Here is a 26,048-nt window from a genome sequence, read left to right on the forward strand (position 1 = left end):
GGTGAGGGCTGTGTGGACCACCGAGGACAAGGCATCAGCAATGGATCTGTTCCTTGCGTAGGGGTAGTGATGTGGGTCCACAGTGACACTTGTGGAGTCCTTAATATGGGTCATAATCATCCTCTAAAAGCACTTCATGACTAGCATTGTTAAGGCTTTAGGTCAGTAGTCATTCAGGCCTGCAGCTGAGGATTACTTGGTAACAGAGACAAAAGTTGTGAACTGTATGCAGGTTAGGACAGATGCAAGTGACAGTAAGGTTTTAAATATATCCATCAACACTTCAGACAACTATTGGGGACTGTCCCTTAGAACCCGCCCAATGGGGGCCAATAGTGTTATGAAGATTGATTCTCTGGAGGATCTACCTCACGTCTGCTGTGGTCCTACAGAGGGGGATGTTAACAGGTGGTAAAATGGATCTTGTGCTAATGGGGGTCTTGGGGTATAGAACCTGTTCGGTGCACCTGGTAAGGAAGGAATATAGATTGTAGCCCATTTTGCATTTGATGCCCTTCCACATACGTTGCGGATCATTGGAGGGGGGAAGTGACCATAAATTTTCAGGGCATATGTGGCTCATCGTTAAATTTTTTTATTTTCAAATATAATATAACATCAGACTTTTAAAGCCAAAATGCTCACACTGTTCTTACGACCTTCATTTCTTCTTTGGTGTATTTGAAATAAATCAAACATGTTTTCTCGTCTAAAGATATTTCAGCATAAAAATTGTGGTTTGCCTTTAATTAGTTTGATACATTTTTAAGGTTTTTTTCTTCTTGTGGCTTTAAAAAAATCCCTTTGCCTTAAACATTTTGTATTTGTTCCATATTTGAACAGAAAAAATATTCCATTGCTGACATTTTTCCTGTTTGACCCTGACCTTAAACCTATATGCATAATGTAATAGCTGTTGGTAAATAATTAAAACCACCCATCCTTTGCAGACTTGATCCGTGCTTACCTTGAACACATATGTTGCTCCACCGCCTCCTCCTCCACCTCCTTTCACTTGGGTTCTGTTCACCATAGGGCCACTCTGCTCCAAGCAGATCTTATTCAGCATGATGTTGGACTGCAACAGTGGGAAATAGGATGTCAGTTCGCTAAGACGTTTCATATCATGGATATCAGATATGTAAAGACGAGGCATCAGCCAAACCCCAGCTGATTTGAGTTCAGGAGTTTAGCTTTGCAGAAGTGATCACACATATCCTCATGACTGAAGCAGCCAGGTTGTGTTTTAGAATCTACTTTGATTAGATTTTTCTTTATATACATGTTGCATAATAAAAAAAAATTTGCGACCCTGAGACATTTTACTGTGGGATGGAACCAAGAGCCCTTTGTATCCCCCTATGGAGAGAAAAGTGCTGCTGTTCTCCTCTCCTATAAAAATGAAGCTGGACAGTTTGCTGGCAAATGATGTCAGAAGCAGCGCCTCTACTCAAGCTCAGATTTCAGGGACTGATGTGTCGTCTTTCTGTGTGCTATCATGCTGAACAGCCTGCAGCCAGGCCTCCTTTAAGTGTGAAGGGGCACAACACTTTCTTTCTTTCGCTCTGTCTGAGCCTCAACTCCCAGATCTGTCTGAGCTGAAACTCTAAGAGGCATTGAAGGGAAGACAGGGAGGATGTCTGACTGTGATTGACAGGTGGGGGGGCTCAAATGATCCAAAAGAGTCCCTTCTTTTTTTATGTTCAACTTTCTCACTCTGTAAAGATAGACTTGTGTGAGAGGAGCTGCATGTGTGAATGCGTGTGTGTGTGTGTGTGAGTGTATTTCTCAAGACAAAGTAGCCCTCATCTCCAAAGGGAAATCTTGGAGTGAGGTGTTGGTCTTGTTGTCAGATCTTTCACTTTCAGTTAAACTTTGTAACACCCTCTCTCCTGTGAGCATAGAGAACTTCAAGACATGTCGGCCAAAAAACCAAAACCACAACACAAACTAGCCAAGTGGGAATAAAAAGACAAAACACGGATTTAGCTGAGCAGTAACCACCCATAGAACTGTTGGAAGGGGGCACACACAATTATAGGCTCTGGAGAAAAGCCCGGGCTGCAAAAATGTCACATCTTGCTCCTAAACAAGCTAAATAACTTGTTTATCTGTTCCAGGAAAGCTATGAAACAAGGAAATTAGCAACTGGCACTTAAAAACATTCTGAGAGGTTATTAGAATCTCTTTGTTTTTCTTTTTTTCTGTAGTTTCTCTGAAGATTTTCTCAATGGTCTTTCTGGAAAAAACTGAAGAAATTCTTTCCAAAGTACTGTATATACTGAAGTACTCTCTAAGACATGAAACCTGGTATATAGAAATCAAATTTTTAACAAAAAACAACTTAGGGTTTTAAAAAATGTTAAAGAATAACTATTTATAGTATCCAAGTCCAACTTTTCTCAGAACAATGAGACATCATTGACAGCTCCCATGACCCATTACAATAAATCTACAAATGTAATCAACCTTAACAAGAAAAGATCTCTTATTTTGGTAGAATCTTTACACTAAAAATCCATAAAAGTGTTGAAAGTCTTTGCAGCATTTACCCAAAGGAAATGGTCTTTGGCTACCACAATAAAATTATAAATTAGTCACATATGAGAAATATTTCCATGGTAGACATATAAATAACAGCAAACTTATCCAAGAAGATTTTTTTTTTATTTCACTGTTTTTTATCAAGAGGATGAAGAGTAGACCTTCTACCAATGCTTGCATGTTTTGATCAAGAGAAAAATGCAGACTTGTTCTGATTTAAATACTGACCAGATACGCCAGAACCAATTTAATGTGCACTGAAGTCTTACTCACATTTGTTTTACAGTATATATTTTTTATAGATTTGCTGCAGATATTTCATAAAATTGATGATGAATGCATGGACTCACATTGGGGCAGGCATCTTCTCCTTGTTGTCCCACCAGGATATAAAGTAGCTCCCCTCTCCTGAGCTGAAAGTCTCCCGTTATATATACACCATGTGATCTGCTCATGGCCATCACGCTTCGCCCACCAGCTGCACCGTAGGCGGTGATCCTGAGGGGCAACAAACATTTAGATGAATACAAAGCAAGACACATATAAAGATATGAAGAAGGGAAACCAAAACATTGGGTGAGAGTGTTTTTGGAGAATTTCTCTTATGGGAACTGTAGATTCACTACTGTTTTCAGCTTATTTTAAAGGGCCAGATCAAATTAAATAGAGGGAATGTGTGAACAAACTTAACAACATATGCTGTCTACAATGGTACTAGTTTTCTCATATATGTAGCCCCAGGCTTTTCAGTGCTTGTGTGCAGCTGGTTTATTGTGATTGGAACTTCTAGAGACGTCTACCAAAAGTTAAATCAAGGCTTAAACGGCTCATATTTTGAGCTTTGCCCACAGGAATGATATTGATTTTTTTTTTTAAAGGCTGCAACAATAATCCTGGAGCACCCCACACCCTAAAGTCAACACACTAGCTCTAAATCTGGATAAATTTTCAAATGTTGATGCTCCACCATGGCAAGAAAGGTGGGTAGCATTGGATTCAGGTGCAGAGTGATTCATGCCACATGTCCTCCCTCCTGATGAGAATCTGTAATCTTTCTGTGCTTGCTGGTAGAGGATTGATGCATGAAGCAGTAGAGGTAGGCGTAAGGATAGAGTCAAATTTTCTGCAAAAATATCAGATGTACAAAGGGTGGAGTGTGTAATGTCTACCACTACCATCCATCAGGGTGAACTCAAACACGGTAGGGCTGAGCTGGGGGGGTGGGCAAGCAATTTCACTCCAGTCCTCTGCCTCTCCCTGTAGGGTGCTCCATAGTAGACAAGAGTCCAGCCTTTCTGAATGTGCTGTATTTCAGAGATCAGGGTATGTATAGAGGTCAGCCTGAGTATTTCCAACCAGTACTCACAGACAAACCAAAACCCCCAAGGCTGGCTCCATAGTGAAGTCCCAACTCTACTGTACCAGGTGATCTACATTTTTTTTGGATTTCTGCACTTCTATTTGTAGTCTTCACCCAGAGCCTGTTTGCCAAGAGAGGCCTTACCAGGAGGCCCTGATAACATAGTCTATTGGATCATCCACTTAAAACCCCTTCACCACATTAAGGTGGGGGTTGAGGGAAATGTATATCTACCTTTATCTGGTTAAATTCCCTTTAAACATAACATAATTACTATAGTTTTTAAAGATTTGAAAACAGATGGATGCAGTGGAGGCGTTCTTGTGACCTTTTAAGCTACAGATAAGGGTAATTTACAATTAATGTAATCTAATGCAACACAATTTAGAAGAACTCGGTTATCAGGAGCAGTTGGGTTATGTCTTATTCTTAGGTACAAAGTCCTGAGGAAGCCATGCGAATTGGCTCAAACACCTGTATGCAAGCAAGGGAATCAGCACCCATTATGTAAGTTCAGAAAGAAACAGGTTTTGTGTGCCAGACACTGACAGTAGCTGATAACACAGTTTTCCTAAATTACCAAAAACCAGAAAAGTTTTTATTTCTTTTTATTTAATGGTTGATGGTAACAGATGTTTTGTCTTCTAATATACAGTACATGTAAATATCTGGTTTTATCTACATACATGGTTTTCACAATGCTTTGATTTTTAATTGGGATAAGGAAAATAGCCTGAAAAAACATCTGAATTTCTGGATCTTATTTACCATACCACTGTTAAAAAAGTTTTGTCTGTTAACCCAGTCTGTTTTCTTTAGATTTGATCCACTAACCAGTGTTTTTGCCTTAAACTTACAGTGAACTGTTACAATTCATGGTTAAAAATAGGAGAAAATAAATCATGAACGCTGTGAAATTGGGTCAGGAACAATCTAAAATTTTGGCAGGAAGGATCTGCTGAAGCCTTGAATATAAATTAGCCCAGTGAAAACTAAATATATGCTACATTGGCAGCAGGCCTACCTGTAGGTGCCAGTTTCAGGGACCCGCCACATTTGAATGCCTTTGAAAGGCCTGTGGGTGCCGACCGTCACGTTGATGTTGCTGCTCCTGTAGGAGTTGAGGCACTGAGTGGGAGTCGGGCCCTCAGGACCCACAGCCCCACAGGTGTGAAAAATCCATTTCTTGGGTTCAGCTGAAGGAAAAGGAAAAAGAAAATGGTTTAGCTCTTTGTGAAACACACACAGCTGTAAAAAGACAAATAGTTTGACTCGGTCACACATGCAGACTCCTAGATGATGAGTTGGCTGACATTCAGAGCACAACACGACTCCCAGTTCTTCCATTCTTCTGTCATTCAACACTTCAACATTTCCCACTGCTCCATAGCAGATATAAAGCACATTATTACACAAGGTGAATGTAAGATCATAGACATAATAGCAGCAGAGAGTTCCTGAAAGGATCACAGGTGATAAACAGTTTTCTTCATTTTGCCTGTAATCCCATGAGTCAAAGCTAATTTAGGCTTTTTTCCTTTGTAATTAGTTCAACATCACTCTAGTCAGATGGACACGTAGGATCTAACAGCTGCAGTGCTATACCCTGATTTAAGATGCAGCCCTGAGGCAGATTTCTGTCTCAGAGTAATCCTTCTTCCAATAAAGTGTTTCATGACTTGTGACAAAAAAGAGGATCACAGGGATGACAAAAACAAAAATTGGTCATCTTTCCTTGTTTCTAAAACACAATCTAAGAAAAAGTGTATGTGAAAACCTAAACCAGACTTTACAAGATTCCGGAGCACTGCACTGAGATGACGACCAAAGCCAGATGCTCCTAATCAAAATTATTGAATAATGAATCATCTTCAGTATTACCATTTAATTAAAAGTAGCAGTATGATCAAAACAAGGCTATCAACTCTTACCTATTGGGCGTGAGACTCACGCATCTCAGTGTCCTCACACGCTCTCACTCCATATACGCAATTTTTCATGCAAACATGACGTACATTAAGACTCAACTCCATTTCACTTATTTATATATAAATATACCACACTGATAAAAATGCAGTCCACGTTTTAAACACAACCTTAGGTCTAACACACAAATTTTTTTATTTTCAACATGATCATATGAAGTAGTTTTGCCACAATTAGATTAACTCATTGCTATTCTTCTTAAACAAAGCCACTGGAAACAAAAAATGCAGTTCAATCCAACCACAGGGGACTGAGAGGTCAGGATTTTACCACATTATTCCCCGGTCCTCATGGGAAATGCTGTCTTCCTTAATGCAAAAATGGGGCTAAAATTGATCAAAACTGAAAGTTCTGTAGAACAGCTTTAACTGTTAATTATGATTTGAGCTTGATTAGCCCTTTTGTTTGTTTTCCCAAAACACAGCCACGTCGGTGTGTTCACAGAACTAAACAGTAAGAATGTTCTTTTGATTAAATAACATATTTTCCGGGTTGGGCATTACATTTAAAATTATGCCACAACACAGCATAATTAATATTTTTCTGTTTTTGCTTTTCTTAAGACAACATGGTTCTTTAGACAAATGAGAGCAAAATAGAGATATATAAACAAAATGCACAGCATCATGTCTTAACAAATCCTACCAACTGTCAAGCATGGTAGTGATAGAATGATTATTTGGTATTTCAACTTTCTATTGATAAAAAAACTCTTAAGCTTCACAGTAAAGGGATTCTGCCCCTTTAGAATGTATATGCAAGGGTCTTGTACAGTCTCGAAAAATCCATCCATCCATCCATCCATCCATCCATCCATCCATCCATCCATCCATCCATCCATCCATCCATCCATCCATCCTCTCCTGCATATTCCCTCAGGGTTGCGATGGGGCTGGTGCCTATCTACAGCAGTCATGGGCAAGAGGCAGGTACACCCTGGAAAGGTTGCCAGTCTGAAAAAAATTGTTTTTTTAATAAAAATATTGGATAGACTATGGAAGAATTTTTTGTGATCTAATTTTATTATATGTCCCCTTGTCTTGATTTTCAGCTACAAATTCAACAATCCATCCAACCCGTTTTCTAGCAACAGGACCTGGAGCATTGAACCGATTTCAATTATTATGTCACATGTAAACCAAAGTAAGCCAAATGTGAACCAATCTGTTGGTCAAATGAAGTTTCACCTAAACCAGGTCACTGACAGGACAGAAACTTCAAGCAAATCTACAACTAAATAGTTGAAATAGGAAAGAATCAAGGTATTACAAAGGGTATTACAGGGTATAACAATTATTTCAAAGAGCTGTGCAGAAACAAATGTCTGTACTATGCCTTAGTATCAGATTATGTAGGAAAGACCCATAATTACAATGCAGTGATTTTTTATTTTATTTCAAGTAAGGCTATATATGGGTAAATAGCAAATATAATAACAGGATCTCGTAATGTTTAAATGGTTATTTATTTAAATTAAGTTTGGCTCAAATGACACAAATTGGTTTTGGCTCTGAACAAAGACAACTCTTGTGTTTGAAAGGATTCCCTCACGTCCAGATGGTTTCCCACTTCAACCCATATTATCGATCTTGTTGGTCCATGAGAGTAAATGAATCCCCATCCAAAACCCACCACACAGCTGGCGTAATGACTAATTCGGTGATGAGCACTTGGGCAGAACAAACAAAAACAAGATGAGCTCTCTGAGATGAGAGTCCTCTCTTATAGCCACTGTTCACACTTGTCTGAGCCACTCACTTCGCTTAAGTAGGAATCCACATGCAAAAGACACCCTTATAAATTCTAACTCTGCCCCAGTATCACATACACAAAGTCTTTTTCCCCTGAACTTTTCCACAAGTAGTGAGCAATTACGATGACAAGCATTGGCCACCATCAGATGGAGGGCCCGCAGTGTGATGAGGGAAATGGTTTCAGACATGTTGCAACAGAGAGGAAAAAAGAGAAACACAAACAAAACTGGAAGGAGGTACCTCCAGCAATGTCCCAGTAGTCTCTATCCAATCTGGACAATTTTAAAACAAGTTAATAGGAAATATGTCTTGACTCACGTCACACTTCTTTAAGGGCAGAAAGAAATGTCAGTCTGGCATGTAGGAATCATTGAGAAAACACTAATCAGGAACATCTGAGTAATTCTGCGTATAACAGACGGACAGTCAAAGAAACAGATGGATTGAGCTTTTGTCAGACTACCCTACAAGGCATGTTGTGTCAAAAGCAGAAATCTTCAGATTTTGATATTATTTTCTCTTGCCATGATGGCATTTGGCCTGGGTGAATCCATGCCCATAAATCAGGAAACAACTGAGTCAATCAGCTTTGAGGCTGCATTAAAACTGACAGCAGCTCTTTGATCAGACCAACCATTCGATGCACCGGCGGAACAAACACAAGAGAACAAAAAAAAAAAAAAATCATCTTTTACTTTAGGGCAACATATTGTGATCATCCACAGTGATTACATTTTATGGTATGTAAGTGAACTGTTCGTGGTAGACTGCTGTATAAAGAGCTTGTCTTGAAACTAGTGTTTCATAAAAAAGGCCTTGGAGTCTCAGATTTGGTCATGTAATTTTTTGGTTCTAATGTAAGAAGACATTGTCTTTTTTTTAGTAGGGATGTTGCTCTGGCAGTTTTAATCCAGTTTAATTCCTTTTTACTGTTCATATGCCAGCAGCTGGCATGGAACTGGCAAAAACACCAATTGAGTACAGATATTTCTGTAGTATTCCCATCTGATTTTTGCTTGTGCAAAATTATGTTATATCATGATATTTTGTTGCCAAAGCGTGCCAGGGTTTTCAAGGCACAACCTCTACTTAATGCCTGAAGGTCTACTTTGTTACTTTTGACCAAAACCTTGCAGCAGATCCCTTGAACCCTATTGTATATAATGCAAGGTATGGACCAGACATGTTCACAAGTCATTTTTTGCAAGTCCAAGTCAAGTCTTAAGTCTTGAGAGCTGAAGTCTAAGTCAAGTCTCAAGTCTTGAGAAGGCCTGTCGCAATAATCAATTTATTGCACAAAAAATTCTAATCACTTGATTAATAAAAAAAAGTGCAATAATTTTCGTGCTTGCTTGTTCTCCTTGTGTTTTCATTTCCGTCACTGATACGGTATAGCTTAAAGGTCACTATTATATCTATGGAATGATCATTATCTTGAACTGGTAAATGAAAAATACAATTAAAAAAAGCACACACGCAACATTTTTTTCCTTTATTTTTTTTCTTTCAAAAACAACTATTTTCTTACAGTATTTACCTGACATTTGTGGTTGCAACTTTTTCTAGTTTTAGCAGTAAATGTCTGCTCTTTTATTTTTAAGTGAAAATGAGGACTGTGGAAAAAAACACAATCACAATCCTGCCTTTTATTAATACATATGAGGTTACCAACTTCAAGAGATAAAGAAAAACCCTTAACAAATAGCAGGACAATAACAATGCTTTTATAAAAGAAACATTGTGGCAATAACTTTTTGTCTCTTAATGCCCTGGAACAGACAGAACCGACTTGGCGGGCAGTATTTTCAATTCAATTCAGTTTATTTATTTAGCGCCAATTCACAACATATTTCTCCTCTACCACTGCCATGAAGTTTTTAAAGCTGGGCTTGTCGATCAAAGACAAGGGGAGGTTGCATGAAATAATAAGGTCCTGAATTATTGCCTTATGTCTGATGTCCCTGGCTGTACACCGGCACTGCACTGTGTCTGATAAAATTAGATGTGGCGGACCAAGCATCGTGTATTTTTTTCTAAAGAAGCTGCAGTTTTCTGCTCTTTTATTCCCGCCTTATGTAAAGTTTTTGTAGCCAAAGGTTGAACGGTGGGACCGAAACAGGGGGGCTAATCATCGGCTCCATACCTGTATGGGTTGCATGCATGCCTGCGCACGGGCACGCGGGAATATATGTCAAGTAGCGTTGCGTCAGTGACGTCAGTGCTACATGACAGTTTGACAGCCCCTCTGCCGTTTTTTTTTTAAATCTTTTTTTTACCTCTGCTGTGTGCTGCGAGCGGCGATCAGTCAAGTTAGTAAAACAAAAAACACTTAAAAATAAATATTGTTCACAAGTCGGAAATCACGAGTCTCAGTCGAGTCTGAAGTCCTGCAAATGCAAGTCTAAGTCGAGTCTGAAGTCATTAAATATGCGACTTAAGTGCGACTCGAGTACGAGTCAAAAACTCGAGTCCCCATCTGTGGTATGGACTCCATAGATTAAACTTTTTTGTTCAACAAACCCCACAGAAGCTCTTCAAGATTGAGATGAGCATCTGAAGGCCATTTTAATGACGGCTGCACTGGACCGTAAACCATTGCTGAGCACTTCAGACCTTTTGCTTTGGCATTTACCTTATCATATTAAGTTACAGTAACACAACTGTACAGTACAGTACAACTTTTCATGTTAGCAGGGTAAGAGATAAAGCAATCGCGTTAAAGGCACTAAATATTTTTAAGTAGCCAAAAACGGTTGAATTATATTTTTCCAGCATATTGTGCTAAATAGTTCAAATCCAATAAGTAATACTTTTTTTCTCTTTAAGTGTGTACTTGGTCTTCAGAAATGTATGGAGAGGTGTTTTATGTTAAATGAAGATCAACATGGTTGCAATAAACCACGGTTTCACTGCAGAACACTGTCAAATTCTTGTTCCTGGCATTTTTTTTCATGGGCTTGGCATAGTAATTTCTCCCTTGTTCCATTTTTAAATTTTTGTTTTCATCCTTTCCCCTTGCTTTCTTAGTTCTCTTCTCATCATCTGTGTCTCTTTGTAATTATGCAACAAGTATAATGTCAAGACCTGATTTGGCCCACCATGCCAATGATATAATAAAGACAACCGTTTCCATGACACTGCAAGGAAACCAGTCTCATTAAAGTGTTTGCCTGTTCTTTGAAGAAACAGTTCAAAGCCCAAAAAAAAGAACCCACTTGCACTCTAAAGAAATAAAAAAATAGAACACACACTAATAATCACAGTAGCAATGCTGCTTTCGCTCTCCTCAAAGTGCACGCTGGAGCTCAAGTGATTCATGCATCAACCATGAATTTACAGTTATAGTTTGTAATCCTGTTCAGAAACATTTTTTGTTATATTGTGCAAAATGGTCCTTCCATCCTGAGAGTAGTAAATACCTTATGTACTCAGAAAAAGAAACGAAAAAAAAAAGATCTGTGGGAGCTGCAAGCCTCTAAAAACTCTGACCAATTCCTGCCATTTGGCCCGAATGAAAAAAAAAACAAAAAAACAATCAGATGCATCCATATTTATCCCTACTTATCCATGTGTGCACTCATCAGGTTTGACCGTTGCCGAAATTATTCACAACACAACTTCGCAAAAACATAAAATGCTAAAACTTGTATTGTTAGTATTGCTAAATCTAGCATGCTACCTTGAAAGCCAAAATAAAGATATAGTTTATTTAAAGTGAATGAGACATGAGGTAGTTAGGTTGAAGTCCAAAATGTATTGAAAGGAATGGCTGAGTGAGCTCCCCTTCTACTGTGAGATGCGCACTCATGGAGAGCGTAGCATTGATTTGAGGAGGGTGCCACTTTCATATGTTGCAAGCTCTCAAACATTACCAACAATAGCTTCAACATGAACCAAAAAAAAACAAAACATGATTAATCATACCCTGCGATGGACTGGTGACCTGTCAAGGGTGTACCCCGCCTCTCGCCTGTAGACAGCTGAAGATAGGAACGCGACCCCCGGTTGGGATAAGCATGGCGGAAAATGGATGGATTCATGATATCAAGCCAGCATCTTCAATTGTTACATGGTCTAATTCTGAAGTTAAATAGCCCATAGATGGTAAAGGATCTGAGCTACAGTAGCTTATTTGTTGGTTTACCCAAGAAGGGAGGGTGTTGCCTCCCTGTATGCATCAGTTAGCCTTGGCCTTTTCCCTCAAGACCCTGTTGTTGTATCATCACTGTTTCTCTGACCACTTTACTAGTACTGACGATTGCAGTAAAGTGCAGTGTTTGAGGAAACTCTGACCCAGACCTCCTAAGCCCTTGTCAAACTGTCAAATCCTCATTCCTGGCACTGTTCTCATTCTCTAACGCCTAAACCTTAAAAACGATATGGTGCTTATTGTATCCAATCCACTAATAGGAGAGAATCACTGCTGTTCGCTTTAACTGTCACAATGCCATTCGTAAAAGTTGTTGGTATATTACTGGGATGGAGCACCAGTAATATACTGGGAGTGATACAAATAGATGACAGCTGTGCCGGTAACAGGAGAGGGAGGCAACAGAGGGTAACTAATGGAGGAGGCTAAATGAGCACTACAAAGAGAACCACTGTGATCTTGTGAAATGCTGAACAGATCATAAACCAGCCCAACACTTTATAAGAAATATGAAACCACAACATAAAACCTATATCGCATGCCTCAGATTATGATAAATGAAGAATAATAATTTGTGTCGACAACCGTGTTCTGTACCTCATCCACTGGAAATTGGTGTAATGGCTCTAACACTGGGTTTAAAAAAAAATACTTTAAACAAAGAAAAAACTACTAATAGATTACAGAAATAATGAACCACACAAGTATTTTGTTTTATAGGAAAACCTAAAAAAGTTCAGTCTCTGAAATCTGCAGAAAGCTTGTAGGATGGCTTCTGTGTTTAGATCTCATCAGAATTGTTCAAATGCATGCTTCAAGTTAATGCCTTCTCTCGACTACAATCATTGGGCAGCTGCTGTTGTGTGAATCAGACTGGCTCATCTTTAAAAGGAAAAGGGTTTGTTGCTTAAGGAATATAATTCTTTCACATCCAACTGGATAAAAAGTGAACACATTGGTATGTTGGGGCATCATGACAGTCTGCTATAAGGATTTATTGTTTCAAAGTCTAGAAACTCTTTGACAGCCAGGGACAAGAAAACAGATCCAGAAGCAGTGATGGGACTAACGGCGTTGAAAGTAACGGCGTTACTAACGCCGTTACCTTGTTTTAGTAACGAGTAATCTAACTAATTACTTTGAGTGTAACTATAACGCAGTTACCATTGCAGACACCCCGTTACTGCGCGTTACTCAGGTCGCACAATGAACCTTTTTTCATGATAGGACTCGTGCGCAGCTGCGTGAAGCTGACACCCCACCCACGTCAAAAAACTCTGCAAATAGACTTAATGGTTAGTGCAACGTTAGTGCAGATTTGTGCAGAAAAAAATATTGTTTGTGCTACTTTTATTTAAGAGATATTAAAGATTATTTTTTAGGTCCTCCAGAGGTGCGCGCCTTGTCATGAGAGAGGGGTGGATGAGAATGGCTGATGTATGATGAGATTCCGTCTGTCAGTTGGGGAGGTGGGTGTTTCTGCTGGCGGGTGTTAATGTACAGCACACACAGAGAGATGGAGAGTGAGGATGACTCCAGCAGCAAAACAGCGTTTTCCAGATGGAAATACCGGTGTTACGCCGAGCTGCGTTTCCCCATCACATACGGTTTCCCCTGCATCTCCACACAGCGCAGGCGGCACGAGTCACCGCGCAAGCGACAGGAAACGCGCATGCTAGCTAAAGGCGCGCAACAGTCGCCCTGTGCTCGCGCCACAGGAGAACTATGGAGAGCGTGAACGATCAAATGAACCTGACAACAGCCAGAAATGATAGCCTATATGGAGAAAGGGAGAAATATGGATGGATGGATGGATGGATGGATGGATGGATGGATGGATAGATGGATGGATGGATGGATGGATGGATGGATGGATGGATGGATGGATGGATGGATGGATGGATGGATGGATGGATGGATGGATACTCTGCCTTTTCAACCTACTGTATTTTTTATTTTAAACATTATTTGATGGCCTTTGTGGCAGGGATGGAGATCCATATTTTATGTCACACACAGAGTATACATCTAGATAGATAGATGGATAGATAGATGTTGCAATATCTATAACAACCCAAACACACAGGATTTCAGAATTACACACCCCCAGTTATTAATTTCACCAGATCTGAATGCCCTGTTAAAAAACTTCACATGGCGTTCCCCCCTGATGTCATTTACGTTGAGTTGCAATAAATGCTAAACTCTCTGCAGGTTCTTGTCTTTGTCGTCCGCTCTATTCAGCTGGCTTTGGAAACACACGGCGAGAAGGTGGGGGCTCGGTGGTGAGGGTTACGGGGGCGAGAAACGTAAAAGTAACGCAATAGTTACTTTTACTAGTAACTAGTTACTTTTATTGTGGAGTAACTCAGTTAGTAACTCAGTTACTTTTTAGGAGAAGTAACTAGTAACTATAACTAATTACTTTTTCAAAGTAACGTGCCCAACACTGTCCAGAAGACAAAGAGAATGGAAAGCAGCCTTATTTTTCCAGACAAAAGGCAAAACACGTATATAGACAGAACTACATATTGTATTCTTGGGCCACAGCTGGTGCTGTGAAGGTCCCAGGTTTCCAGTTTAGAATAGAAAATATTAAATTGAACATGCAAGAAGTGTTACCTCTGCAAGCTAATTTTAATACACAGCTGTAAAGGCTACACTACATATCAATATATCAATACATACCTCTGTTCAGTCCGTATTTACTGGTAACCATTTATTCATTTCACATTTAATAATTTATTTACGCATCATTTGCACTCTGCTTGTTAAACTACTGCTCTTTTATTTTAATCTGCCATTCTGTTTATAGAATGAACAACTGTGCTCTCTCTTCTGTAGCCTGTCTGAATTTTTTTTATTACTGTATTATTATGATAATACAGTAATAAAAATGAAGAGTGTTGTAAACATTACACTATCCAAAGTCCTATTCCTTTTACGTTTAGATATACCTGGAAAAAAATATATTCTAATATCAACTTATGCTCTAATAACACTGCAGAAGATGATTTGCCATTCATTATAATTTTCTGTTTATAGAGAAAAAAAACTGCTGTTTTCATTGTTTACAGGTTGACGTAGGATAATCAGATGCTTTTTTTTAACAATAGGGGGACTGAAAACTTTCACGTTTACAACCCTGAAGACAGAAGTGCAAAAGAACTGTGTGACACACTTAGAAACTTTGGTTTAATTCAACATGTTGAACAACCAACGCGCAAACAGGGACATATTTTAGATTTGATCATCACTAAAGGTCTGAAGATTTCTAAAGTCAATATTACTGATGCTGCCCTATCTTATCGCTTTTCTGTTACCTTTGAGGGCATCATTTCCAGTGACACATTTAGCAAAAGGGACATCATAAGAAAACGCACATTTAAGGAAAATGCCACAGAGACTTTTATTCAAGCTTAATCTGCTACTTCAACCTTGGGGTGCAACTCAGTAGATGAGCTAGTAGATAACTTTCAGTCTAAAGTCTCAGACATCATTAACTGCATTGCTCCAATTAAAATGAAAGTCTTTTCCGGAAAGAAAAAATCTCCTTGGAGAAGTGCTCCAGCAGTTAGAAGTGAAAAAATGTCGAAAAGCTGAACGCAGGTGGAGAAAGACGAAACTCCAGGTTCACTATGACATCTATAAAGAGAGACTTTACAGATATAACTTACAACTGAAAAATGCAGGAGAATCTTTCTTCTCTGAAATCATTAACGAGAACATTAATAATACTCGTGCGTTATTTGCCACAGTCAACAAGTTAACAAATCCTCCCTTGCCTGTGGCTCCTGAACTCCACTCCACCAGGGCCTGCAATGAATTTGCTAATTTCTTTACTGAGAAAAACCAAAAGATCAGAGGATCAGTTTATACATCCATATCAAGTTCAGTACCAAAGTTGTCTCCAGCTGGAATTGATCTTGACCAAATGTCCCAATTCAGCCAAATAAACTACAAAAGCTTAGAGAAAATCATTCAGCAGCTAAGTTCCTCCTCCTGCTGCCTTGATGTTTTACCCACAGCTTTCTTTAAGAAACTTTTGCCTGTCATAGCTTCTGATTCGACTCAGATAATAAACACTTCCCTTCTGTCAAGTGTTTTGCCCAGTCCTTAAAAACAGCAAATATCAAACTACTTCTGAAAAAGAACTGGTCGGCCTCTCTGGTACAGCTCTCAACTAGTTTAAATCCTACTTAAAGGACAGGGACTTTTTTGTATCAATAGGCAACTTTACATCAGAGATGACAAAAATCACATGTGGGGTTCCCCAAGGGTCCATCCTGGGTCAACTCCTATTCAATATCTACATGCTCTCTCTTGCTCAGTTAATAAAAAAACAACATCAGCTACCATAACTATGCAGACGACACACAGCTTTACATAACCATGTCACCAGGTGATTATGAACCAATTCAAGCACTGAGGAAATGCTGCCTGGATGTGCCATAATTTCTTCAACTGAAAAGAAAACTGAAGTAATAATATTTGGACCAATAGAGGAGAGATCTAAAGTTAGCACACAGCTTCATTTGCCTTAGCTAGTAACCACTGATCAGGCCCGAAATCTAAGTGTAGTACTGGATTCAGACTTGAACCTCCAAAAGCATTTAAAGACAATTACAAGGTCGGCTTTCTATCACCTGAAGAACATTTCCAGGATTAAAGGACTAATGTCTCAGCATGATCTGGAAAAACTAATCCATGCATTTATTTTTAATCGAATAGATTACTGCAACAGTGTTTTCACAGGTCTGCCTAAAAAGTGGATCAGACAGCTACAGCTGATCCAGAACGCTACTGCCCGTGTCCTCACTAAGACTAAGAAAGTAGAGCACATCACCCCAGTTCTAAAGTCCTTACACTGGCTCCCTGTATCTCAGAGAATAGACTTTAGAATACTTCTGTTAGTCTATAAATCCCTGAATGGCTTAGCACCTAAATACATCACAGACTTGCTATCAGTGTATCAACCCTCCAGACCACTCAGGTCTTCTGGCTCCAGCCTGCTCTGCATACCTAGAACCAGAACTAAACATGGAGAAGCAGCATTTAGTTCCTATGCTCCACTTATCTGGAACAAACTTCCAGAAAACTGTAAAAGTGCGGAAAGCCTGAGTTCCTTTAAATCAAGACAAAAAACACATTTGTTTAGGATTGCCTTCGACTGTTCTAGTTAAACAGTTCAACTGAAACATCATTTCATGATGGAAAAAAAAAACAAGACAGCGATGAGTAATTTCAGAACTTTTCCAACTTAAATGTGACTTCTAACCTGTAGCAGAAAATAGAAAATAAAAAAAATGTGGTTGCATAAATGACTTTGACCTTTTCAATTTATGACAGCACTAGATTTTATGAAGCCTTGTCTTGGTAGGAGAGGCTCACTCTTCTTAAACACAAACTCTTTTAGACAGTGAGGGTGTTGCTGGTACAGATTCAGGTTTTTATGAAATTTTGTTTTCAATTTCAATACTTGTTTTTGTTCTTTAACACTTTAAAAAGGAGGTTTCTCATCATCTTTATTTTTTATTTTATCTTTATTTTTTAACAAAAACCTGTTTCTAGACAACATTAGCTTACATGAAGAGAAATAATCGAATTGAAGGCCCAATCAGATCAAAAATGTTTCATGTCAGATTGAAGATTCTGATCCGATTCGGTCCGATCAGAAAGAAATTTTATACTGAAAGAGAAGGTAGGCTTTTTTAATTCTGATTAACATTCATGTGTACACCATTTCACATTAGTGTGATGATTTTTTCACCCTTCATTTCAGAAAGTATCATTCTTAAATTATTTAATCTGATCGAACGCGGGTATACACATATGATCAGATCATTTTATTGAGTTTCTATTCAACTAAGGTTTAGATGGGGTCAGGAAATATTGCGCATGTAAAGGTTCAAATGACTGGTATAACATATAAATACAGTATATATGGGTATATTTCACCCTGGAGAGACACTTAAATGAAAACTGCAATTAGGAAAGTATTATTCAATTTACTTATACAAGTAACATAATCATATTCTGTTAAAATGTTTCTATGTAAGGAAAACCAGCTGATTGCAAGGACACATTGACTCTCTGCAAACCCTCACACTGAGCATGCATGTAGTGACAGTGGAGAGGAAACCTCCCTTTTAACAGGAAGAAACCTCCAGCAGAATCAGACTCAGTATGCGTGGCCATCTACTGAGGCTGACTAAAGTTAAAGGAGACAGAAGCAGATAAAGACATAAACAAAATAAGTTATTTGGCGCTTGGGCCCTGGCAGAAGACTTTGATGCTGTGAATCAACATACCATTGTATGAGTAGCTTAGAAAAGGATTAAAGTAGTCTTCCCCCTGGGGCCCAGACACTGGTGGTGGAATGAGCCAGAGGATGAGTGGGACTGAGAATAGTCTGAGAATGAAGGAGGAGTTGGGGGGGGAGGTTGATAGAAAGTTTGCTTGTGGGCGTGAGAGAGAACTTGGGCCAGGAGCTAAATAAAGGGGATCTTGAAAGCTAATTGGCTTTGCAGGTGGTTCAGGGGAAGCTGATAAGAGTCTTCCAGATTGAATTTTTGCTTAACATTTTTAACCCTAAATATTATTTTCTTTTTTTTTTATTCCCACACCCACATTATGAACCTTTGGCAGATGCCCTAACTGTCTTCTTATAAACAAAAACTATGAATTTCTAATAATTTAGAAAAGGACCTATAAGTCCCCAAAAAACTTGATAAGAAAATTTGCTTGTCTAAACTTTTTGTTAAAGGAATAGTACACCCAAAACATGATTAGCCTTCATTTTCTACTCACCCCAATGCTGAACAACACTCTGGAGTACTTTTTTGATATCTCAAATGCCTCTGGAGATCTGGGAGGCTACTTGCTGTCTGCTGACATTCAAATAATGGAGGTCTATTGTGCCCGAGACAGAAAGGTCCATAAAAGTCCACAAAAACGTGTCAATATTCCTCCATACTGCTCTTCCAATGTATTCCAAGTGTCCTGAGTGGGTAGCATCCAGAATTTACTCGAAACGAAGTCATTTAGAATGTTTTTAGAGCATAAACAGTAGTGTATAGGATTTCCTGAAAGCGCGCACATGCGCGTTCACGAGCCTACGGAAGCCGGCAGACCAAACCAGATGAAAGTGCGCATTCAGCGTCTGCTCTGCCAATAATGCAAGCGTAGAAGAAGAAATGTGCTGTTTACCTGTGCAAAAAAAAGAAACAACGAAAGAAAAATGTCTGAGGACTTCAGTGTTGAGGAAGAGCATGAGTTCTTTGCCGAGCTGAATGCGCTGGTTTGGTCTGCTTTTTCATAATTATGGCTTACTTGGTTTTAACTTTGAACATGTTCTGTACCTGCTTATAGGAACAATAGGTACATCCTTGTCAGTGACGTGCGGTCAGGGGAGGCAGGTGAGGCAGTGCCTCACCAGCCATCATGGAAAGAAAGAAAATATATAATCATAAAGTAATTTAAATTGTTATATTCATCCGGTGGTTTGTACTAAAAAATATTCATTTTTCATGTAGCTTCACCAATTTCGATTTTTATTTGTTCAAAATCGCTGAATTTTCTTATTTTCCCATTCAAATGCTTGGAAGCGATGCCGGTGAGGCAGCAGCGAGCTCTGCCTCACCTTGGATTGCGCAACCCCTGGCTCTGCGCTGGCTGCAAAGCGGAGAGAGCATGTTGCTGTACGGCGTCAATAAAATGGTTTAAACAAATGTAATATGTGAACTTATTTCTAATAATTTGGCTTATGTATATAATGTACAGAGCTTTTTGTCACCAACTGTGTTTGTGTAACGTGTTTCGTGTAATGAGCGATTATAAACGGCAGAGAACAAGTTCGAGGTGAGGCAGGCAGTTCTCTTGCCTCATGGCAGGGGGTGCTCAAGAGACTGAAAACATAAGGCAGGAACAGGACGGATCAAGGAAGGCTTTCTTCCCTGGCAGTGATCTCCATTGAGACAGAGAGACTTTTAAAACTGAAGGAAGATAAGGAGGACTTCTATTCATTTATAAGTAAAGGTAAGACAGTAATAACATTTATTTTGTTTTGTTTTTTAAGGAAATGTGTGTTTTGTGAGCTACAGTTTGTATGTGTAAGGATGCAGAAGTGAAACATAACCTGTAAACTGCTGTCAATCTATGCATCTATTTGCAAATCTGATTCTGATGACGTCAGTGCCTCACCAGCTATGAACCTCACCGCACGTCACTGATCCTTGTGTTCCTTAAGTTGTCTCTTGTGCAGCTCAATGTAGGTATTAGATGTAATGTTTGCTTTTTGGTCTGCAAACATGACAAGGAATATTAGCTGCTAGTAATGTCCATCCAGACAGTGTCTTGCCCACGACCAAAATCTAATAAATTAGCAAAGATTCCCAAAGGAGTAAATCATGATAATCTAATTAAAATCAAAATAACTCCAATTGGGGAAAAAGTTAAAACAATTAAATGCGGTCTGTTTAACATAAGATCGCTTTCCTCTAAAAGTCTACTAGTTAATGACTTGATTTGTGATAATCACATTGACTTGTTTTGCCTTACAGAAACCTGGCTGCAGCAAGAGGATTATGTGAGCATAAATGAGGCAACTCCTTCAAGCTATTTAAATTTTCACATCCCCAGAAGTTCTGGGCGAGGAGGAGGAGTAGCAACAATCTTCGAGGCTGACTTACTGATTACTCCCAAAACAATTAATTCCTACAACTCTTTTGAACATTTAACCCTTAATTTCCCTGATCCAAATTTCAAGGCAAGAAAACCTCTTCTTTTTGTAACTTTGTATCGTCCACCAGGTCCTTACTCTGAATTTTTAGATGAGTTTTCAGAGTTCCTTTCTGATTTGGTATTAAATACTGACAGGGTCATCATAGTGGGAGATTTTAACATCCATGCTGACATTGAAGGCGATAGCTTAAGAGCAGCCTTTAATGCTATCTTAGACACTATTGGCTTTGTTCAAAATGTGAATAGTCCCACGCATTCTCATCTTCATACTTTGGATCTTGTGCTGACATACGGCATAGAATGTGAAGAAATAACAGTATTTCCTCACAACCCTGTCCTCTCTGACCACTTTCTAATAACCTTCAGGATTACTTTAACAGAGTTCTCCTCCCCCAAAAGAAGGTTCAATTTTAGTAGATCTTTATCAGATAGTGCAGTTATAAATTTTAAAGAATCTGCTTCACTTTCTCTCTGCTCTGTGTCACTGAGCAGTGCTGCAGAGTGCAAAAGCTTAGCTTATTCCCCTTCACAGGTTGATGATTTTGTTGAGGGGGTTGCTAGTTCTCTGCGTATTGCCTTAGACAACGCAGCTCCTTTGAAAATGAAAACCGTTAAAAATAGAAAGCTTGCTCCTTGGTTTAATGCAGAGCTGCGTACTTTGAAGCAAAATGCTAGGAAACTGGAGAGAAAATATCGCTCCACAGGCCTGCGAGAGTCCTTCCTAGTCTGGAAAAATGGTTTACTGCTGTATAAGAGGACCCTTTGTAAAGCAAGAGCAGCATACTTCTCCTCATTAATAGAGGAGAATAAGAATAATCCTAGATTTCTTTTTAATACAGTTGCCAAACTCACCCAGAGCCATAGCTCTGTTGAACCGTCCATTCCACCTGCTCTTAGCAGCAATGATTTTATGGGATTCTTTATAAATAAGATTGATCTTATTAAAAATAAGATCATAAGCACTCCTCTATCCGCGATTGTACCTGAGGTAGTCATGGAATCTGAACCGGGTTTAGACTGCTTTGATCCAGTTGAACTCTCTGAATTAGCAAAATTATTGTCTTCATCTAAGCCTTCAACTTGTATGTTAGATCCAGTTCCAACCAGGTTATTTAAGGAGGTATTCCCTTTGATCTCCTCCTCCATTTTAGATGTGATTAATCTATCTCTGTTACAGGGATATGTACCTAAAGCTTTTAAGATTGCTGTAATTAAACCTCTGCTTAAGAAACCGTCTCTTGACCCAGATGACTTGGTCAATTATAGACCTATATCCAATCTTCCTTTCTTATCCAAAATTCTTGAGAAAGTAGTTGCCAAACAAGTTTGCGATCACTTCCACCATAATGAACTTTTTGAAGAGTTTCAGTCTGGCTTTAGAGCTCATCATAGCACTGAAACAGCTCTGGTGAAAGTAACTAATGATATTCTCATGGCCTCAGATAATGGACTTGTATCTGTGCTCGTCCTGTTGGATCTTAGTGCTGCATTTGATACAGTTGACCATAATATTCTTTTAGAAAGACTTGAATATTTTGTTGGAATTAAAGGAACAGCACTAGACTGGTTTAAATCTTATCTATCTGATCGAATTCAGTTTGTTCATGTTAATGATAGATCTTCAACACGCTCAAAGGTTACCTGTCGAGTACCACAGGGATCAGTGCTAGGACCAATTCTCTTTACTTTATACATGCTCCCAATTGGTAGAATTATTAGACAGCATGGGATTAATTTCCACTGTTATGCTGATGATACCCAGCTATATCTGTCTATAAATCCAGATGAAGCTAACCCATTACATAGATTACAGGCATGTCTTGAAGACATAAAAACCTGGATGACTCTTAATTTTCTGCTTCTGAATGCAGACAAGACGGAGGTTGTAGTCTTTGGGCCGGAGTCTCTGAGGAAGAAGCTGATTAGCCAGTCACTTCATTTGGATGGGATTAAACTGATTTCAGATAATAAAGTAAAAAATCTTGGTGTTATTTTTGATCAGGACCTGTCATTTAAATCCCATATCAAAGAGGTTTCTAGAATTTCCTTCTTTCATCTGAGGAACATTGCAAAAATTAGAAATATCCTGTCCAGGGGTGATGCTGAGAAACTAGTCCATGCATTTGTTACTTCAAGGCTGGACTATTGTAATTCTTTACTATCAGGAAGTCCACAAACTGTAGTTAAAAGCCTTCAGCTGATCCAAAATGCTGCAGCCAGAGTTCTAATGAAAATGAAAAAGAGAGATCATATCTCTCCTATCCTGGCTTCTCTTCATTGGCTTCCTGTTAAATCAAGAATAGAATTTAAAATCCTCCTTCTCACATATAAAGCCTTAAATGGCCAAGCTCCATCTTATATCAGAGATCTGATTGTTCCTTATGTTCCTAACAGAGCACTTCGCTCTCAATCTGCAGGTTTACTAGTGGTTCCTAGAATTTCTAAAAGTAGAATGGGAGGCAGATCTTTTAGTTATCAGGCTCCTCTCCTGTGGAACCAACTACCAGTTTTAGTCCGTGAGGCAGACACCCTGTCTACTTTTAAGGCTAGGCTTAAAACTTTCATTTTTGATAAAGCTTATAGTTAGGGTGGCTCAGGTTATCCTGAGCTATCTCTATAGTTATGCTGCTATAGGCTTAGACTTTTGGAGGACATAGGGACCCCCATTTCATCATTCTGCTTCATTCTCTCTCTGTTCTCCTATTCTGCAGAATCTGTTAGTTCAATCTCTAACCTTCTGCTCTCTCTGCTTTTCCTCAGAGTAGCTTTGCCTCGTCTGTTCCTGTTTGGCTGTGACGTCATCCTGGAAAAAACATCAGCTGTGCTGCTTCTATCAACACCCTTGTTAATAGATGTTGGAGATCGGCCTGTTTTCCAGTGTGGTCCTGTTTCTCTGACCGTGACTGAGTGGATGTGCTCTCTTCGTCCTCTGGCATGGGAGCTGCCTTGGAGCTCGTCTGCCTGGCTGTGTGTTTCCTGGACGGGGCCGCCTTTTACAGCTGCTTTTTGTATCTCTGCTTCTGTCTCCTTGAACCCCAGTCGGCCTCGGCAGATGGCCGCTCACACTGAGCCTGGTTCTGCTGGAGGTTTCTTCCTGTTAAAAGGGAGTTTTTCCTCTCCACTGTCGCTACAAGCATGCTTAGTGTGGGGGATTGTATTTGAGTCAATGAGTCAATGCAATCAACTGGTTTTCCTTAGATAGAAAACTTTGTATCAATTTGACTGTATGATCTGGTTGAACTGTAAAGTGCCTTGAGATGACATGTGTTGTGAATTTGGCGCTATATAAATAAACTGAATTGAATTGAATTGAATTAATGTGGATAGTAATGTTAACCTATGCATGGATAATTGGAGGGTTACAAACCCTTCCTGACAAATACAATCAACCGGAGACACACTCTAAAGGAGGAATAATCTGATAACTTTGGGAGTAGAACTTTCTAGAAGTTCAAAATGTACTTTAAATACTTTAAAGCTTCCTCCTGGGGAAAAATATTTCCAAGAACATTTCATGGTAAAGCCACTGACTTGAAGCTTAAAATCTAAAACATAAACATCTGCTTGTCTTTACTCTTTTGAAGTAGGGAATTTACAAAGTGCAGGAAGAGAAGATGTCAAGTCAGTGCAAGTGGATCCAATGAAATCTTCTGGAGACAAATTGGAGGATTTTACACATCAAAACTATCAGTCCTGTTTCATTTAATGCCGAAGACCTCTGCAACACTTTCACGGCTGTCCAACACAGAGCACACCAGTAGGGGGCACACTTACTTTTTTGCTGCCACACATTAACACCAAACCCAGCAGGATAACCTGATTTGTGGCTCATTATAGTATGTGAGGGTGAGTGTGTGGGAGAGGGCAAAACAGCAGTTAGAGACAAAAAAAAACACCAAATGTTTTCTTCTCACTCACTCACACCAAAATATGATTGGTTCAGAGAAGCACACACTTACTGTCAACAATTGTGTCATGGTTCATAGGAGGGCTTTTGATGGAAGGCAAAGGAGTCTTGTCGGTAGGTCTTAATGGGAGCTGAGTTATACTGGTGGCCACTGGTGGAAACTCCCCATTGGCTGCAATTGGAAAAAAAAAAAGCAGAGAGTAAAGACTGCAGAGTGTGAGTTTGTGTACCAGCAGGGGTCATTCTACAGTTCATGCATCCTCTGGACATACAGGAGTCATGAGATTCATATAACTGAATACATCTCTCCACCATCTTTCCCATCGTTATCTAGCAGCAGATGATTGAGGCACAATTCAGACCGGGGGATTTTCAACAATTCATCAAACCCGTAACGTCACAGCTTTCCCAGGGCTGAGATCATACATTCTAACCCAGAATTAAGGCTTGCAGAGAAAACATTGCCTGTTTGTCCAAAAAGGGGAAAGATCAAAGATCTCCCCATAAAACCTTTGGCCTGCTTCTTAGATTTTGGTAGAGGGTAAAAATGGAGGTTGATCATTTTATTTATTGCAACAACTTAACACTATTAGATCATCTGCCATCACATCTGCTAAGAGACTATTTCAGCACATTTTTTACCGTTTTTTGACACTAGATCATCTTTGAGGTCAGACACTGCTGTTGAAAGCCTAGTCTAAGCGTCTGACCTAATGCTTTTCAAAGATTTTCATTGGAGTTATCACCAAGGCTCTATAGGCGAGTCGGGTTTATTTTGCCTCTATGTATGTGCACTTCTACACTGTTATTTTTTTAAATTGCTCTTCATACAGTAAAATAATAACAAGAGTCAAAGGTTTAATTAATCTTCTGAAATATTAATCAGATGAAAACAGAAAAAAACATCATGAAGGCTTAATGGATTTCTTCTTAAAATATATAAACAGCCCTTTTTCTAAAAAAGCCCAGAGGAGTTTTTCCCCCCCTTATTTATCTTATTATGTAATCCAAACACAATGATAGGCCCCCCAATTAAAAGATGACTTTCTTCTGGATCTGACTGAGATACGCCTCTGAGGAGACTCTACCCTCCCTTCTAAAGCCATTCTGGTACCACTAGGGATTGATCATGCTGTTAAAGTATTTGTAGTGTCTTTTTCAGGAGCATGATGGAGGTTATCACAAGTTGTGATAAAGAAAATAAATGAGCTGAAAGGAGAATCTCTTGATTTATTGCTCCATCTAATTTTCTATGCCCTACATATTGCTCCTACACAGGATCATGACCTGGATAGAAGCAGCTGAAATGAGCTTCCTCTGAATATTGGAATCAGACTGATGGATCAGGCCAGGAGCTCAAAGTAAAGTCTCTACGTCTCTATGTAAGAGTCAGCTGAGAAAAATAGACGCAAAAAGATAGGAGAAAATACCTATTCAAAGGTCCTACATGCAAGACATTTTGGAATCTGCAACAACTTAAGAAATCTGAAAGGAAATTCATCATGATGAGGAGCAAGATCTTTTTCTTTGGTAGCTGAAGCAAGAACAAGAAAGTCATCTTTGCAACTGAAGCGCTGCTGTGGGTGATGCTGACTGTCGGGCGTT

At 39.2% G+C, this 26,048-nt stretch overlaps 1 protein-coding gene across 1 annotated transcript in view; it reads right to left on the reverse strand.

Moving 5' to 3' along the window:
* Positions 1-26,048, reverse strand: part of alk (ALK receptor tyrosine kinase) — a 293,190-nt gene that overhangs the window by 44,523 nt on the left and 222,619 nt on the right. Inside the window, exons 9-12 of the mRNA XM_038302349.1 lie at positions 24,496-24,615; positions 4,929-5,100; positions 2,895-3,042; positions 968-1,078 (exon numbers count right to left, since the gene is read on the reverse strand). Of these exons, the coding sequence (XP_038158277.1) occupies positions 968-1,078; positions 2,895-3,042; positions 4,929-5,100; positions 24,496-24,615 (551 nt within the window). The remainder of the gene's footprint in view (positions 1-967; positions 1,079-2,894; positions 3,043-4,928; positions 5,101-24,495; positions 24,616-26,048) is intronic.

This window comes from Cyprinodon tularosa, unplaced genomic scaffold (genome assembly GCF_016077235.1).
Source record: "Cyprinodon tularosa strain WSP-4 unplaced genomic scaffold, ASM1607723v1 ctg488, whole genome shotgun sequence".
NCBI lineage: Eukaryota > Metazoa > Chordata > Actinopteri > Cyprinodontiformes > Cyprinodontidae > Cyprinodon > Cyprinodon tularosa.